Source organism: Gadus chalcogrammus, chromosome 1 (assembly GCF_026213295.1).
Source record: "Gadus chalcogrammus isolate NIFS_2021 chromosome 1, NIFS_Gcha_1.0, whole genome shotgun sequence".
Lineage (NCBI taxonomy): Eukaryota > Metazoa > Chordata > Actinopteri > Gadiformes > Gadidae > Gadus > Gadus chalcogrammus.
In genome coordinates this window covers 24,226,319-24,245,469 of record NC_079412.1, presented here as the reverse complement: position 1 = coordinate 24,245,469, position 19,151 = coordinate 24,226,319, and the positions used below count along the sequence as shown (strand labels likewise).

At 42.2% G+C, this 19,151-nt stretch overlaps 1 protein-coding gene across 1 annotated transcript; it reads right to left on the bottom strand.

Annotated features, from left to right (window-relative positions):
• LOC130387927 (deoxynucleoside triphosphate triphosphohydrolase SAMHD1-like) lies at window positions 1-18,950 on the bottom strand. The gene is made up of 15 exons (XM_056597222.1): window positions 18,759-18,950; window positions 17,376-17,418; window positions 16,976-17,136; window positions 13,394-13,524; window positions 13,179-13,255; window positions 5,434-5,586; window positions 4,879-4,967; window positions 3,548-3,656; window positions 3,358-3,449; window positions 3,156-3,271; window positions 2,632-2,798; window positions 2,350-2,427; window positions 1,577-1,681; window positions 855-979; window positions 1-626 (listed from the first exon to the last, which is right to left on the bottom strand). The coding sequence occupies exons 1-15, from the start codon at window positions 18,764-18,766 to the stop codon at window positions 578-580; spliced, it is 1,503 nt and encodes a 500-aa protein (XP_056453197.1). The 5' UTR covers window positions 18,767-18,950; the 3' UTR covers window positions 1-577.
• Window positions 18,951-19,151: the final 201 nt, after the last annotated feature.

Here is a 19,151-nt window from a genome sequence, read left to right as displayed (position 1 = left end):
CTTTTTTCATTTTGTTAAAAAACGTTTAAATACAGATTGACGTATACTTTTAAAATTGTTTCCAAATAGGAAACGTTTAACAGGTGACCACGGATGACTGCCTTCTTGGAGAAACGCACGGCCATGCTGCCCTCTGGTGGTTACAAAGGAAACATTTAGACATTGAGGACAAAGCCGTTTATTTATTTTTCACCATTTATCACAATGTTTTCCCCAGCCACTTTCTATCTTTAAAAAATATGCTTTTCAGTTAACCTTTATTTTCACAGATGAGAAAAACAGCAAGCAGTCTTTGAAACACTATTCCCAAGCCCTTAATACAACATTATCATAATCTTTGAAAAGAGCACTAAACATGAACGTAGACGGAATATATATATATTTTTTTAACCCACGTCAAAACACACACTGGGAAAAAATGTATCAAGCGTTGTGGTATGTAAACCTTAGTAACCCAAACAAAGGACAAATCTACCCAAAATTATTATTATTATTATTATTATTATTATTATTATTAACACTTCAACAAATTTATATTAAATGCCCCAAATCTAGTTTTTTTGGTTCTTTCCAAAACTTAAGTTGAGTTTGGGCCTTTATCGGCTTCCGGCTCTGGCTGGTTCATTCTGGAAGAAAGATGAGAAAGAATTTAAGAAATGAGACCAAACAGGTTACATCAACAACACGTTAACATGCCACCATGGGATTGGTGATGCCACCATCGCATGGAATAAAGAATAACGTCAAATAAAAGCTTTGCTTCAACTCCTACATCTACCAAGCTACAGCGTAGTAACACAATCTAATTTGAAAAGATTGAACAAAATAATAAACTGAAGGCAATATATTATTACCTGAGTTGGGGCCAGTTTTCCAAGCGGTCCCAGGCCGCCCTCAGAATCTCCCCTTCCACATCAGTCCTCTTACAGTACACCTGGATCAACCACTCCTGAAAGTGTCCTGGGATGAGCGTCGACACCTGCAGACAGGAGCCGGAACAAAGAAGAAGCAGTCAGGGACAGATATGTTCAGGTTCAGTAGAGCGTAGGAGTACTGAGACTAGAGAAATATATATATATATATATTGATACACATAACGCCTTAACATTGATATTGTTAACAGTAAATAAGCTTTTCTGATCATGATGACCATGAGATGGAGGCTTCCTGGTTCATATCATCAGAGAAATGCAGATCTTCTTATAATGCAATGGCGAGCCATCCATATAAGATGTGAAATGTCCAGGCGTTTTGAAGGACCACAGCATTTTTGTTCAAATAAATGTTCAATTTTTTTTTACTTAACAACCATTATTTGTGAGAACACACTAGTTTTAATTTTCCTCCAACTTTTTCATGTTGGAAAAACACTGACTACAGTCGTATCGCTGAGTTACGATGTGCGTCTACGCTGAAATGCTCCCCGGATGATGCCCAGTGTTCAGCTTATCTCAAACATGAACTGTAATGCCAGTCTAAGATGGGGAAGTCAGTGTTTACGATTCATCATCACAATAACCATTATAAATGAACATATTATTTAAAAAATGATTGTGTTCAATGGCAAAGTTCTTACCTGGCCACTGGGGATCTTGAAGGCCTTGGTTGGGTCACTCTTGCGGTAAAAACGTACGTGATCGATGGGATTCTTATCCTTCAGGCCATAGTTCATCTTGATAACCTAGGAGACACCAGAGGGAGACATTTCCCCTTTTACTGACACATGCATTGCGCTGCTGAGGGATGAATATAGTATAGGTCATAGGTTGATCATGTAAACAAATAAATTAAAGGTATTTTTTCAATTTAATGTAGGGACGTATTTGTCACATACATAGTTCAGGGTATATATAATGTGCAGTGAAATTATGGATGGAAAAACACTGGTCATTGTTAAATAAAAACAACAACCAGCACAGTAATTTTATATATTTTTTCAGACGGCTTAATGCAACAGCAGCTAACTGGATTACTGATATCTTTCATCTGCACGCCTGGGCCACATCCCAGGATTTAGACCACTCCGGGATCATTGCATACCAATTGTGGCATTTCCTCCCTGATCAGTTCAGAGAAGCTATCTTGCCTGTCAATCACATGAGTTAAACGCAACACTTCAATCCCAGATAAATGTAGGGAGAAAGGAAGCAAAGAGAGAGAGGATGTTTTTGGGTTGCTCTCTGTTTTTATACTTTTACATGTTTGCCTTTCACATTGTTGAAAGGTAAATCAAAACTGCCTTCTGGGATTTGCATACCTGATCCCCACCACAGACCAACCACTAACCTCTCAAAGGGAACCTTCAAAATCAGCATAGATTTGATGTCACTAAGGCACACTCAGACTTACGTTGACAATGAAGTCGTCTGGCTTCAGGTTATTGCCCGGGGGATTGCCCTGGTCAACTGCCAACTTATGTTGCATTGCCTTGAGGGAAGATCAGGCAAAGAGCGACAAAAGATGGTTTTGTTCCTCTGTCACTTCTAGCACAAACACACTCATTCACACACACACACACACACACACACACACACACACACACACACACACACACACACACACACACACACACACACACACACACACACACACACACACACACACACGCGCGCAACACGCACACACACCTACCTTTGTATCCTGGATTTCTTCTTCTGAATAAAGCTGGCCCACACACTTGTAGAGGTCACGGCTGAGGATATCCATTAGGATCTTCCTGGCCTCAGTCAGCTCTCTCACCTTCCTGGGATCATCCAGCACCGTCAAAGTATAAAAGAGGATCTGTTCGAAGACGTTGTCTACAGGGGCATATATATACACACACATCAGAAGTGACTAACAGTATATATAATAAGCAGATAGTGGAGAGGCATCTTGCTTAATGAAGCCCAAGGGTATTTACCCTTGGGGTAAAAAATAATTAGTCCTGCAGGGGCGGTTCTGGGGGGGGGGGGGGGGGGCAGCAGGGGCCAGTGGCCCGTAAAACTGAGCTCGCCCCCCCCAGTGGCCCCCCCTCCAAACGTTTTTTGTGCCCCCCCCAATGTGCCCCTCCAACAAAACAACCTGCCCCAGTCTGGCCCCCCCATGAAAATTGGTCTAGAACCTTGACATTGCAACATGCAATACCCACAGCACAGTGTGGTCTCAACACTCACCAGTCAGCTTGGTGTATGCCACCATGTCATCTATAGCTGTGGACATTGTGAAAATGTTCCCTCCTGCCCCCTCGAATTTGAGGTGTTTGTCTGCCAATACAAAGGCCTCGGTGATCCTAGTTAGAAAAACACAACCAGACTCAGTTTAGAATACAGTTACTTTCGTAATTATTATAGTACCTAGCACAGACACAGTACTTACATGGTCTCAACAATGTTTGTTACTTTGTGCTGGTAGGCTCTTCTGTGGAGACTGTTTCTTGTGTGGAAAAGGTCATACAGATTTCCAACTTCCTGTTGAAGGAAAACCCATACTTATGTTTAGTTAAATAAAGGACCAATTAGAGAGCTGCTTGAATCTGATTAAAAACAGAAGTCTGAGATCATTTGACCTGTTCTTTGGTACAGATTTGGTACTCCCCGTCCACCTTACACAACCTGGCAAACTTGATGAAGCGGTTGTGGTCAAAGTTATTCTTGATGCCCAGGTGGTGGCAGTCTCTGAAACGAGGAACAGAAAGGATGAATACATTGACATGATAGTGCAGGTTTACTTTTACAGGTTCTTGCTTTGTTTCTCCATTGATTGGTTGATCCAGAGAGAAAGATATCCCTGGCAGCTGTGGGTGTGTATTGAGTATGGAATTGAATTGAAAAGGTGAATTCTGATACCAGTCATTATGGAGCAGTAAGGTTTAGAGGGGTTTACAAACAGGTAAGGGGTAAAAAGGTGAGAATATTGCACGGATAGAGAAACCCTGACGGCTATGGAGGTCTGGTTGCATAGCCTTCTGGGAGAAAAATGTGAAAGATATTCGCTTTACATGTTTTACCATGCTCAGAGTTCACCTAGACTCTGCATAGCCTCCCCCCCTTACCCCAGACACCCCTCTAACGCACTTATTGGATGTTGTACGTCCTTGCACTTAAAAATTGTATGTAGCATTGTGTAGCATCTTGTCCTAGCTGTCTTTGTTGAATACGATGAAGTGGTTAATCTAGCAGTTGTTAATGCTTGGCACTTGGTACTATAAACCATGGTAAATGTAGTAGGTCTACTGTAGTGCAAACATTGGTTGGGAGTGTGGTCCTCTATATCCTTAATATAGTATTGGTTTGTATTATTGAATTATATGTTTCTACCCTATGTCCAATGGTTTCTACCCTGTGTCCAATGGTCATCATCTCTCAATTGAAATACATTTTAGTATTTAAAAATATGACCGACTAATCATATTGGGAGGGATATTAGTATTAGGGCATCCAACCCAAAGCGATACGGCGCTACATACCTATTACATACCCGTACCATACCTATTTCTTGCAAGGCTTGAAGTACAGTTTCACTCATATATCCAAAAAATAAAATATAATCTCATCTTAAACCAGGAAACTCTCATTTATAGATGTTTTGTTGTTGGAAAAATCTTTGCGCTTGACAAGTGAAACAAGATTTAAAGATTACCTCTATAATACGGCTGAACATATTTGTGGAATGAGAAAAAGTTGGTGCACTATAACTAAGAAATTCCTGCTATTACGGCCAAATGGATATTTCGGATAAAGCCATGAACCACTGAGCCGCTACAATATCCTTCCCCATTTGGACCCCACTCCAAATGATTGATGGCTGCAGCGAAGATCTTGCATAGTTCAAAAGAGCAGTGGCATGAACATCTCGCACAATACACAAGCAAGGTTAGTGAGCTGAGTAAGGACTGACCTCGCAAAGTAATCAAATTTATCCACATCGATTTCGTTCGTTTTGTTGGCCACGATGTCATACAGGAAAGACTTCTCTTTGTATCGATTCTGTAACGACAGCACAAAGATATGGTCAACAGACAAATAGAAATAGAACATAGCAATGTAGCAGCTCACCTCAAAGGAAACCCTATTACTGAGTCCGATGAGTTTGAACAGAAAAAAGCCTGCTATGTGGTGTAGCAAGTCTAACTAGGGGGTTCAGGCTATGGTGAGAGGAGGTTATGTGCAGTAGGTTCTTCAAGCTCTACACAGCATTTATTTTGTAGTTTCCCCAATTTTGATGGATGGTAGCCTCACTTGTAAGGCACTTTGGATAATAAATTAACTAAATCAAAATGTACATACCGGGGCCACTATAAGTCACAATACTAACCCCTCTGTGGGAAAGTCATTGTACAAACTCCTCTGTTGGGATACTCATGGTACATTCCCCTATTTTGGGAGAGTAATTGTACCAACCCGTCTGTTGGGAGAGAACCAACCCTTTTGTTGGGAGAGTCAATGTGCGCACCATTCTTTTTTGCTGACCATCCTGTCTCCCAACGATCAGCTCCTTGATGAAATCTTGATTGTTTGACAGCACCTGCCAGTCCTCCACCTTCTCCAGCTCCGATTTGTTTTCAACAATCAGATGATCAAACATCATTAGCGATGCCTGCTCGTGCTGCAATGACACACACACACACACACACACACACACACACACACACACACACACACACACACACACACACACACACACACACACACACACACACACACACACACACACACACACACACAGGTTGCTCAGGTGTCCCTGCGCAAGACACCTCATACTTACCGCTTACTTCGCCGTCAGTGTGTGGATGTGTGCAGTACCGCGGGAAGTAGGGGTGCTGGGGGTGCTGCAGCACCCCCTGTCTGAGGCCCTGTCTTATCACAGAAAACGATCATTTCTAAAAACTCCGGCCAAAGTGGAGATTTCTGAAAACGCTGGTTATGTGTTGTCGTGTCAACGGGGAGAATCGGGATTTTAGGTTCTGAAGCGTCACATTATGCACCAGGAAATGCTTAACGTCATGTGAGCCCCCGCTTTACCGTATTGGTCCGAATATAAACACAAACCCCATTGTAAGACGACCAATATTTGGAAAAAAGATTTGAAGACCAGATCTTGTTTTTATAAATAAATGAATTGTATTCATTGTAATAATATACGAAAATAAAAAGGCATAGAATAAAACACTGCATTGCCACTAAACAGTAGTGCAAATAGGCCGTACTGATGTGTACACCAAAGACTATTCCTGACACTCCTGCCCCGCTGTGTTCGCTCTGGCTGTGGTCGCTCCGCACTGTTTCGGCCCGTGGCAAAGCGAGCCATCCTCGCTGCTGTCCAAGGCATTTTGAGACGCAGCATTTATTTAATGCTCATATGACCTAGTGCTGAAAAAAATTTATATGAAAAAGTGTGAGGGGAGCAGTGGTGCGCTAAACTTGTTCTGTGAGCAGCTGGATGTGAACCATGGTGTGAAGGAATTGAACACAACGATCGATTTTCGACTGTGCGCGCATGCACTGGTGTAATTGAGCTGATCTGCTATATATTTTTTTTATCAATGTAGCGAGTTGCGAGTCTAGTGCAGGCTAAGTTGTTTTTTTTCAGCAACCCCTGCTGAGAATACGTTCCCGCGGTTATGGATGTGTGCAGGGCCGACGGACTCCGACCCCCCCCCCCCCCCCGTCAACAATTGTTTTCCACCCCCCCCCCCGTCAACAATTCAGCGCAGGGGGCTGGTAGGGGGAATTCGGGGGGGGCCCATCAGTACTTCTTGTATAGGGGCCCAGGATTTGGTGCAACGGCCCTGGATGTGTGGAAAGCACTATGAATGCATTCCACACGCACGTTATCTTAACTTGTTCTCTATGGAGTTAGAATCATGCAAAAACCCCGCACACACGCAAAACGTCTTTTGCTCACTTATAACGATTCACACGCATACAAAACGTGTTTTACTCACGCAAAATGATTCACACACACGCTCAGTGTGGTTTGCAAATACAAAACATCATTCACAAACTAATGCATTTTGCTTCAGAAACAAATACAGTATGTTTTACACAAAGTACAAGTACAAGTACAAGTACGGAACACTGAAAGCTGCGCGTGGATCGGAAGGCATTTGCGCACGGATCAGCAAGGCGGAAAATTAGTGCCAAAAGTCACGTGACACACAAATGTCCTGTGATTCACACTACACAACAGCAGGTGGCGCTGTTGAGTCAGTTTAAGGCCGCCAGGACGATCTTTTTTCTCCCCAAAATCTTTATTTGATGCCGGCCAACCGTGTGTGGATTCTATGGAAAGCCAAGAAGGCCACTAACTGGCCCTAGAATGGCGCGGTAAAAGTGCTAAACCGCACGGAAACCGTACGGAAACCGTACGTAATCCGTGCGGTTTGGCAGGAACAACGCCACCTGCTTTTGTGTAGTGTGAATCACAGGATATTTGTTTGTCACGTGACTTTTGGCACTAATTTTCCGCCTTGCTGATCCGTGCGCAAATGCCTTCCGATCCACGCGCAACTTTCAGTGTTCCGTACTTGTAGAATTGTTTTGTGTACTTGAAGGATTTTTTTTTGTACTTTGTGTAAAACGTAGGCATTTGTTTCTGAAGCAAAATGCATTAGTTTGTGAATGATGTTTTGTATTTGCAAACCACACTGAGCGTGTGTGTGAATCATTGTGCTTGAGTAAAACACGTTTTGTGTGCGTGTGAATCGTTATGCGTGAGCAAAACACGTTCTGCGTGTGTGCGGGGTTTTGGCATGATTCTAAATCCATAGTTCTCTTACACACACATACAAACACACACGCACAGGTATGCCATCGGCACACTCGCAGGTAAGAACACCTAATCACGCGCACACACCGCAGCGACGCTCGCAGAGGGGCCTGTACCACGTAGCTCGCTGAACATAGCGGAAATCCTAGCGGAAAACCTTGCTTGACAGAGCCGCAACTCGCAATTAGAGTTAAACGGTACCACAACGCTCACTTTAGATTCAATTAGTCGAACCAGGTTTTCCGCTTTAGGTTCAGTGCGCGTTCACTCGAAATGGGCGTTTTTTGCATAATCTTTCTCACCTTTACGATAGATCAAGCAGTCTATATGCGTATTAGTGAAAAGATTCTGCATATTGTCTATAAAATAACTATGCCAAACGCAGAATTGTTCGCCATTAATCCAAATAGAATGATGATGATTTAAAAATGCATAAGCAACGTCTATCCTGCCTTATTCTATCATTTAGGGAATTCATTTTAAATACACCCTATGTAAGAAATGTATCGCATGTTTTTCAACCGCTGAGAGGTAGCGGCTGTAGCGTAGTGGATTAGTATAAGACCCGAACGCCAGCGACCGGGGTTCAAATACGCCGGTCTATCATCATTCATTTTACCCCCATAGATGTGATGCCAGCACGGCCTTGAAAATATGGGTTCAAGTTCGAAATGAGCACAAAAATATAATTCCATAAGCTTTAGTGAATAAGTATTCCATATGCATGAGAATTGGGAAAAATTTGCGTCACTTGGGAGTCGAACCCCCCGCGCAGAAATTCAAGACTGACGCGCTACCTCCACTCTAGCTCTCTGTCACGGAGACACATTGCGCAACAGTAAGCATTGTCTACATAAGGTCCAACAAGGACGATCAAATAAGGAACACCCTCTGATGAGAATCTGTATCTCTCATGAAGAACCCAAATTTCGTTGTTTTAACAATGACTATAAAGTCTGAAATCTGAATATCGTCAGACAATGCCAAGGGATCAGTTCTGTCCCGTAAAACCCTCTGTCTCCGGAGAGACGCCTGTACGAGAAGTGCGCCGAGGTCCATGGGAACACCCACAAATGGTGACGTCATTGTCAGAGGAGGGGCTAAGAAGCTGCGCACGCCGATTTAAGTAGCTGATCTCCGGCTAGACTTACTAGGCCCCGTCCACACGAAGCCGAAACGGGTGAAACCGTTCCGGTTTCGATCTATCCGGTTTCAGAGTATCTCCGTAAAGACGGAGTCAAGCGAAACCGGGTAAATCTGTAGAAACGCTGTAGTACACATGCCAGGCCCATAAGGGGCGCTGCTTCTGCAACTGAAATCCAGAAGAAAATTAGATAAGAAGAAGAGGCGGGCATGCGCATAAAGGCTTCCCCCTGAACCACTAACAACACAAACAGTCAGTCAGTCAACAGTCTCAATAAATAATTGCTCAGCAACCCAACAAGCGACATGATCTGCTGCAGAACGATTACAAGCTTGTAGTCCGCCATCATCTTTGTTGTTGTGAGTTCTGAGACTCCGCGGGCTTAACAGTCATTGGCTAGAAGGTCGAGGGGGGGGCGATGACGTCATTGGTTTACGGTTTCAGTCGGTTTCAGGCGTCCACACGAATCCAAAACGAAACCGGGTAGAAATTTACGGTTTCGGTCAGCGGATTCGCCGGCTTCGTGTAGACGGAAGGCCGAACTGTACAAGACCTTTGCGGTTTCGCCATGAAATCGGCTTCGTGTGGACGGGGCCTTATGCCGCGTATTAATATCCATCTGTCTCGGAGGTCCGAGGACGTTGCCTAGCGACACGCACGAACACGCCCCTTTTCCTCGGACGGCGATCTCGCCATCTCGGTTGAACTCAGTGGTGACCGAGCAAAATTCCGAGACAGAATTCAAGATGGCTGCGCCCATTGTGACTTGAAGTATGAACTGTTTTCATTGTGCTTTGACCACTTTGGTGGTTTAAATGGTAATTTCAATCACTCGTATTACTGCAATACCTTACTGCGTCCGTATCTCTGCCTATGTACACAAATATAATGTATTTGTGTACAGCACTTTGGTCAACTACTGTTGTTTTAAATGGGCTACATAAATACATTTGACTTGACTATGGCCTATAGCCTACTTATTTTGGAGCGCCTGGTCCTCTGCCAATGCTACCGTGAAAAGAGCTTTCTGGGTGGCGTCCATGTTTTCCTCCAACGACCGAGCGAAATAATAAAACTCCAATAAAACTTGAAGTGTGGGCGTGGCGTCAGATCCGAGATCCGAGTCGGTTCGCAGAGAATACTCGAACGCAGCATAAGCCGAAAAACTGCTCCCGACCAGGTTTGGTTGAGAGCATAAGTAACTATGGTGATACAGCGACGCTAAAAGAGATCGACTTTCGTGGTACAACTAACCCAGGCTTTGAGCTCAACATACCTCGCTAACCCTCTAAGCGAGCTTCGTGGTACAGGCCCCAGGTAAGATGTTATGTTTTTAAACATAACAGCTCAGCCGTCAACAAACTCTCCCAGGTAAGACGTTCTGTCTATAGACTATATCAATTGCGATAAAATGAAGGAAGAGACAATTTCTCACCTCGACAAGCAAAGGCAGGTCGTTCATTTTGTCATATAAAAACTAGAGCTGTCAGTTAAACGCGTTATTAACGGCGTTAACGCAAACCAAATTTAACGACGTAAGTTTTTTTAACGCGCGATTAACGCAAACAAATTTTTTTTTTAGGGCTCAAAACAAAGAAGCAGTGCCCTATACCACGAAGCTCGCTGAACATACCCAGGCTTTCTTGGGAAAACCTGGCTCGACAGAGCCGCAACTCGCAATCAGAGTTAAATGGTACCACGAAGCTCACTTTAGATTCAATTAGTTGAACCAGGTTTTCCGCTTTAGGTTCAGTGCGCGTTCACGTGAAAGGGGCGTTTTTTGCGTCATTTTTCTCACCTTTACGATAGATCAAGCAGTCTATATGAGTATAAGTGAAAAGATTCTGCATATTGTCTGTAAAATAACTATGCCAAATGCAGAATTGTTCGCCATTAATCCAAATAGAATGATGATGATTTAAAAATGCATAAGCAACGTCCATCCTGCCTTATTCTATCATTTAGGGAAATCACTTTAAATACACCCTATTTAAGAAATGTATCGCATGTTTTCGACCGCTGAGAGTTAGCGGCTGTAGCGTAGTGGATTAGTATAAGACCCGAACGCCAGCGACCGGGGTTCAAATTCGCCGGTCTATCATCATTCATTTTACCCCCATAGATGTGGTGCCAGCACGGCCTTGAAAATATGGGTTCAAGTTCGAAATAAGCACAAAAATATAATTCCATAAGCTTTAGTGAATAAGTATTCCATATGCATGAGAATTAGGACTTTTTAAGCTTCACATAAATTCGCGTCACTTGGGAGTCGAACCCCCCGCGCAATAATTCAAGACTGACGCGCTACCTCCACTCTAGCACTCTGTCACTGATACACAATGCGCAACAGTAATAATTGTCTACATAAGGTCCAAAAGGACGATCAAATAACGAACACCCTCTGATGAGAATCTGTATCTCTCATGAAGAACCCCAATTTCGTTGTTTGCACAATGACAATAAAGTCTGAAATCTGAATATCGTCAGACAATGCCAAGGGATCGGTTCTGTCCCGTAAAACCCTTGTCTCCGGAGAAGTGCGCCGGGGTCCACGGGAACACCCACAAATGGTGACGCCATTGTCAGAGGAGGGGCTAGGAAGCTGCGCACGCCGATTTAAGTAGCCGATCTCCGGCTAGACTAAGCCGAAAAACTGCTCCCGACCAGGTTTGGTTGCGATCATAAGTCACCATGGTGATACAGCGACGCTAAAAGAGATCGACTTTCGTGGTACAACTAACCCAGGCTTGGAGCTCAACATACCTCGCTTACCCTCTAAGCGAGCTTCGTGGTACAGGGCCCAGTTGCCTGACTGCTATGTTCAAGGCATATCTTTGTATGTTCATCGTTCATCGCTCATCGTACCGTCCTGTTTTGATCAGTATATGCCAATGTTGTTATCAATAAAAAAACATTTGCACAAGGCAAGCCGATGCATTTCTCCATGTTGATAAGAGCATTAAAATGAGAAAGATGAATGGGACAAAGAATTCAAAGGATATTTAGCATGGAAAAAAAATTGCGATTAATCGCGAATTTAACTATGGCATCAATGCGATTAATCGTGATTAAATATTTAATCGCTTGACAGCCCTAATAAAAACCATTAAATTCAAACATCGCACCCACCGGCATATCAACCCTACAAGTGACGTGATTTTAAAGAGACAGCATCCCTATAACACAACGAAAATATGTCAATAACCAATAGGCTATGGTGAATTATGCCTATAGAGTCGACCAAAAGACTACACTTTATTCTACTCCTCGATGAGCCTCTCGAAATGTCTTGCGATATTGATATCCCCCTTCCCCCCTGCGGACTGTTTTAGTTGTTTTATTTTTCTTATGTTTTGTGTGTATGCTATGTGTGACTGTAGGCTACTACTGCCTGTCTTGGCCAGGACACTTGAAGAGATGTTTAATCTCAATGATTATTGTTATTTTCAACTAACCAATAGTAGTTGCCTTGCATTTTAATATGTCAATGCACTTATCAGCCTTGAATAACAGCAAAAGCTATTTAATAATTGATTTGCATGCATAGTATACTACACTTTCCATTAAAAAATTACCCCTGTTGATTACAACTAGCGGTTGAGCACGAAAACTCTAAATTCTAAAAATAATTATAATCCTCGTTGGGTTATATGCATTTAAGAACCGACTGATTCTTGCTTAACACTGCTAATGAAGTGAAGGAAAAGTTACAGTTTACCCCTTTCAATAAGTTGCCTTAATGGAGAATACTGTATCAAGGATGCGTTCAGTGTTTTGGATTGTTATGCTTAAATTATAGTTGTTTAAGAGCTATAATTTGAGTATAATCTTTTAGAAATGGCATAGTCATCCACCAGCCATGAGAATTTTAGATTTTAAACAATTAATGGCCCTTCCCTGATTGATTCTGGATTCTTCTTGCCTATCAATCACATTTGCAACCATGGCGTTATCATTGAAACAGAGGAGAAACGATGAAGGGAGCTGGGAGGGAGGCTGTGTGTAGACAGAGGGTTGTATATTTACCAAATTTTGCTCTCTTCCACTCATTCCTCTTCACTTAACAAATCTCTAATCTTACCTACGACATTTTGTTTTGCTTTCTGAAAGCTTCAAGTTTTTAGGTTGGAATGCTGGAGATGTGGATGGAAGTTAGTAGTTTAGGAACGTTAGGCCAGACTTTTGGCTTTGGTTTTAGCGTGTTGCCAGATAAGGGTCTGTGAAATGTCCCGGAACAAATAGCGAGCGGAATTTTGGGTAAAGCAGTAGGAGAATCATTCAGTACCTTCCATTTGACTGCCAAGTCTGGAAGTACTTTAGGAATGAACATCGCATCAAACAGATGAGAGAAAGGTCCGTGTCCTAGAGAGAGAGATATGTGTTTAGAAATTTGAAACCATTCATTATTTACCAATCCCTCATTCATTTCATGCTCACACAGAAACTGGCCGATGTTGGATGTTTTGGGGTAAGGGTTGGGGTGCAGCTCTTGTTACTCACCAAGATCATGGCAGAGGCCAGCGATTTGCACACAGAGGATGTCACTCTCAGTGATCTCCGGTTTAGGCTTTGGCAATCTCAGAAGTTTCTTTTGCAGAGATTTAGCAAGCTTTCCAGCCAGGTACCCAACTCTGCAAACAATAAATTAACAAAGATGCTTTAATTGATTAACGTTGCCACAGAGAATCTGGTTAGATACAAACAAAAGTGACCATTATAAGATAACGCAGTTAAACGCTGCAATATAAGTGTCAGTTAACCCTGCCACATGCCAGTGGGTGCCAGCCAGGGGTGTGTCTCCTCCGACACCAAGCCACAGGTAAAAGCTATTCTATTGTAATTGGCAAAATGTTTACATGCAGATCAGCTGCTGAATACCAACATGTCAGAGCTGTCTGTGGTGCTGGCTGGTTTGACCTGTGTGCCTGCTTTGATTCTGAATGCACCCAAGGTGTGCAGCCCCACCCAGATTCCAATCAATCTGACTATAACTCAGGCCATCAGCCACAAACGCTCCACAATACACTTGGTTGGGAGCCTCAAACACTGCTATTCAACAATGTAGGTTTGCGAAACGAGAATATTTAATAATTTTCGGACTGTAAGCCGCGCCTTTTTTCCCATTTTTCGATTCTGCGGCTTATATGACGGTGCGGCTAATCTATGGATTTTGACAGCTAACAGCCACTCGGAAAATTAGCATTCGAAGCTTAAATCAGTATTCGGAGTTCCGTTTTTTTTTCACGTAGGGGAGAGCCGGGTCGATCGAAACACTTTTCAGTTAAACGTCTTTTTCAAAGATGACGTTACGTATACAAATAATTTCAACATGTGATCAACAACTCACATGTGTGTTCTCTTAGTTACAAGTGTAATTTAATACATATGTTGGATGATCGAGCTGTTTTTTACTTTGAACGTAAATTGACATCTGTTTCAAACTCCCCGCCTAGTCGGGACGTTTGAAATAATGCCGGACGAATGAAACAGCATATTTACAAAATAAACTATTGACCTTACTCTTGTTTTTATGCAACATACCGGACAACATAGTAGTGTACTCGTCATTGCTAAAATTTCACATAATTCCGCACAATATAAATAGGTTAAAATATATTTTTGGCCCGTGCCTAATTATCAAGATGCACATTTCGATTAAAACTCACCTTTCTTCTTTTGGACGACTACATTTGCATTAAATGTACTTATTTACCTGTCCTAAGTCCTGTTTAGGGATACACAGTTGAACATCGTTTTATGTATTTACTACCACGTCAACCGGATAACATGACTCCTGTTGTATTTGAAACAAGTGTTTCAATCGTCCCGACAGAGACTACTGACACTTTTTTACATCTAAACTTCAAAACTCTGACATTGCACACTTTAGCCCAGGTTTAAGTGCTAATTCATCTGTTGTATAGTCATATTATTATGGCATGAAACAAAAAACACAACTATTTATTACAAAAAAACTACCGCAGGAAGGATTTTACTTAGCGCTCTCGCTCTCGAAAGCAGGTTCAGGGGATAACATTTGAACGGTGGGACGTCATTGCACGAAATTTGACGTGAAAGCCTTGCATGGTTTTCGAGGGAATCGCTGTGTTTCAATCGTCCCTAGTTTCAATCGACCCGGCTCTCCCTACGTGACGTTACCAGAGCGAGGGAGGCAAACTATAAGCGTCAGCGACACCAAGCAGAGAAGCGAGAGAGGTGGAGGAAGAATAGATATCTTGTTTCCCTTTACTTTATAACACAACATTAGCGGGATCTCGGGAGGAAAAGTAATAGTTAGCAAAATGCTAACCTTAGCTTAGTTGTTTGTTTACGTTCGCTGTACAGCGCCGCGCCAATCAACTGTGACTGGCTTGCTGCAGAGCGTGACCGCCTTGGGAATACCCAGACAATATAATGGATATAATATGGACACATAAGACCATCAATATTCTGTATTTGTCATGGATTTATTGTACAAATTCCCTGAAAGTTCCAGGATGAATTGAAAAGCTCCCGTAAGGGCTGAGATGGCAGAGGACAGCTGATTTGGAATGGAACAACAGCTGTTTGCTTTCACGGAGAAAAACTAAAGAACTTCAACCTACTTAGGCCTACTAATTAACGTTCAAAAGCTATTAAATCTTCAAAAAAATATGTAGATACTGTCAAAATCGGTTCCAGAGAGTATATAGGGATTATTCATTTTGTTTTTGATGGGGTTTTCTTCTGGAACGAGAATTCGAATATTCGCTCGGAAAAACCAACGAGTATTTGAAGCCTGAAAAATGGCATTCGGGCCAGCCCTAATGGTAATCAAACATTAAAACCCCTGCGGCTTATAGTCCAGTGCGGCTCATATATGTACACATCATTCAATTTAGCTGCTGCGGCTTATACTCCGGTGCGCCTTATAGTGCGGAAAATACGGTAAGTACAAACAAAAAAAGTACTGCCATTCGACCAGGATCTGCCCCACGGGCATTTGCAGCCCAGGGTGGGACTTTTTTACTTCCTACTAGGAAAAATCGAGTAAAGGGCGCGTCATCTTGCAGTTACTTGACGCTAACTCAGGTACGATGTCTAAAACCCCATTTCAAGCATCATTGTCATTTGAAGTAATGTCCACATGGATTGTATGAATTTAAAACACATTTTTTAAAGCTATTTGGTTTTCAACTTAGTATGCTTTCAGACCCATCATCATACCTAAACAGTAGTTGGTTTAACCTTAACCCATCAAATAAATGTCAATGTAGTTCTATGTTGTTTTAACTTTAATCTTAACATTTTCGCAAATACTTTAATGATAGTTGTACACAATAAGTGCAAAGTTTAGCATAGGTATCTGTGTTTTTCCTAAAACTAATCTGCCAACTCATGTTTAATTTGCTCTGCCATATTGTGCGGCCCTATTCCTGGCTGGGGTTGGTCCAATAACAACAATTATCAAATTTGGGGCCAAGATGGCTGCCGCTAATGTGTCACGATTTGTTGCTCTAACTGGAAAGATGTTAGCCAATTGAGAACACAACATTTTCCAAAGTTCTTAAGTAGTTATTTAGAAGTATCAAAAAAACTAATATATCATCTAGCACAGCATGGCCGCTGTCCGCCAGATTTCTTTACGCTTGAGTCATGTTTTTGCTCTCAAGATTCTAATTTGGAATTTTGAGGATCAGGACTGGGTTGTGGGGAATGAATTGGGGATTTACCAGTTTGCTGTACTAACTTTGAAGAAAAGTCAGGCGTATAACCAGCATAACTCATGATATTCCACTTGTCACCAACTGCTTTGTGGACATGTGCGTGCCATCTGGTGGTACAGATTTAGAGGTACCATACGGGATTTGACTAATTATCAAAGCGGTTTGAAAGATGTTACACTGGCTCAACCCTCGTACACGGTATCCACTTGACACACAAACAAACACACACACACACACACACACACACACACACACACACACACACACACACACACACACACACACACACACACACACACACACACACACACACACACACACACACACACACACACACACACACACCCCCAACACACACACACACACACACACCCACCCAATGGAATGCTCAAAGCGATTATGAGATGCTCCGGGGAAAACGTAGTATGCCCCTCCGAGCTGCTTGATGTTCCTCAGTCTTTGGAATTGAGGTGTGTCTATGATTTTGACCAGCAGCGGGTGGAGTTCAATGTGTCCGTGGATGGGGTCATTAAAGACCTGAAAGAGGGGAGAGAGAAAACATTACTTAACGCTGTCTGTACCGTTGTTCCGTGGTTTTGAAACCAAAGAGGGTTGGAAACATAAATGCTGAATACAGGGTTTATACTTTTGAATTATGCTTCACAGGTGTGGAAATTATTTTGGAAATCAATTCAAACTTTGAGCTCAGCAACCATTTACTGAGTCTTAATTTAAAGCTGTCTGTGGCAAAATTATTTGTAACATGACTTTCTTACTTTGTATGCTACCTCCATAGTTTCAGTCTCGGTATCATGAGGTCTGGAGGAATAAAAAAAAGGAGTGTATGAAAGTGGATCGGAGAAAGAGAAGCTTAGACGGCACATTTGATCTGCAATTACCATATATTATTAGGAATGTTCCTTACGACTTATTTCCCTTCATTAACGGTTAATATCTTGGAAATTATCTTGCGAGAGTCAAACAATTAAAACTTCTTGTCAGAGTCAAGCATTGTAGTTGATTTATTTCGGCTGAATGAGAGAGAACACAACACAGCCATCAGTAGCTTGCTTGATCACTCCTACATTTCAGACTGTGGTCTTTTAAATATTGCACTTGGTCAGCCTGCCCGCCTGGGGTGTCTGTATGCATCTAACAGAAAATCCTTCAAGATAACTGACATAACACACTGTGACTAAGGCAATGGCATCTCATAGGATGCTGACCAAGAAAACATTTGGACCTGCAAGTTTAGAAAAGCACAGCTCACAAATAATACATCTTTTACCACAGTTAACCAGACCTTTTTTAATGTCTGGTGAATCCTTCTGCTTCCACCTCTGCCACGTCGCCAAAATCAGACACTGCCTGTCCCCCCCTGCTGCCGAATCCCTTATCCACGCCTTCATCTCTTCCCGTCTAGACTATTGCAACTCCCTCCTCACTGGCATCACCTCTCATTCCCTCCATAGACTCCAAATGGTCCAAAACTCTGGTGCTCGCCTCCTCAGTCACAACCGGTCTCGTGAACACAACATACTCCTCCTGACTTTCAAAGCTCTCAACCACCTGGCCCCGCCCTACCTGTCTGACATCCTCATCCCTCATCGCCCCTCCTGAGCCCTCCGATCCTCCTCCACTCTCACTCTGACCATATGAAAAGTGCTATACACAATAAATGAATTATTATTATTTTGTGAACAACTGCCATAAAAAATTGAAAATACCTAGAAATCAATCAAACTGAGCACACTACAATCGGAGAGACCAAACATGGTTAAGAAACGATGTTGCATGATGTAATATTAGTTTTTTATGTTAAAATCCTATTTTAAATAAGGTCAAAAAGCATTTTGACGCGTATATCCTCTCTCCTGAAGCAAATCTTCCACATCACACCAGTAGAGTCATTGTTGGGGGAAAATAACTGTTTTGAGTAATCTAGGTTTAAATCTAAATAATCTTCCAAAATAAATCATCGTCTTTCAAGATAAACATGAACACGGTACTTTAGATGAATTTTATCGATCCGCTCACTGATTACTGTGGACAAGTGACCTGCCGCTCGCTCAAACTCAGAAACAATGTTAAGACTAGAAAGTGCCGAAACAATTATTAGACTTGTGATCATCCTATTTTCTTGTCAATATCAGACTCACCTGGCCATCTTATGTATTGTCTTCAGTTGGATATTGTATTCCAACTCCAGTAAATAAATTTAATTTAAAGAATAATTAAACAATTAAATAAACAAAGTTTTTTGTTTGGCATTAGCGGTCAATGCTTCAAGCCCAGAAGATCCCTGAGCTTGTGTTTTATTTGCTCTGGTATACCTGTCTTAAATCCTATTCAGACAGATCTCCATGGCTGGGTTTGGCCAATCTAAACCATGTATCTAATATAGGGAGGGTTCATTCAATGTTTGATTACAGAGAAGCGCCCCATGGGAGTGCCGTTGACTTTGGACTGTTCATAAAAAAATAAATAAATTGATGCTGACGTTGCACATGTTTCATTAATCTGATGTTATGTCGGTCTTCCAATTTTGCCAA

Coding starts and splice junctions, on each gene's coding strand:
- LOC130387927 (XM_056597222.1), bottom strand. Junction 13,256..13,393: donor TGGCCTCTGCCATGATCTTG/GTGAGTAACAAG, acceptor CTCTCTCTCTAG/GACACGGACCTTTCTCTCAT. Junction 2,799..3,155: donor GGCATACACCAAGCTGACTG/GTGAGTGTTGAG, acceptor ATGCCCCTGTAG/ACAACGTCTTCGAACAGATC.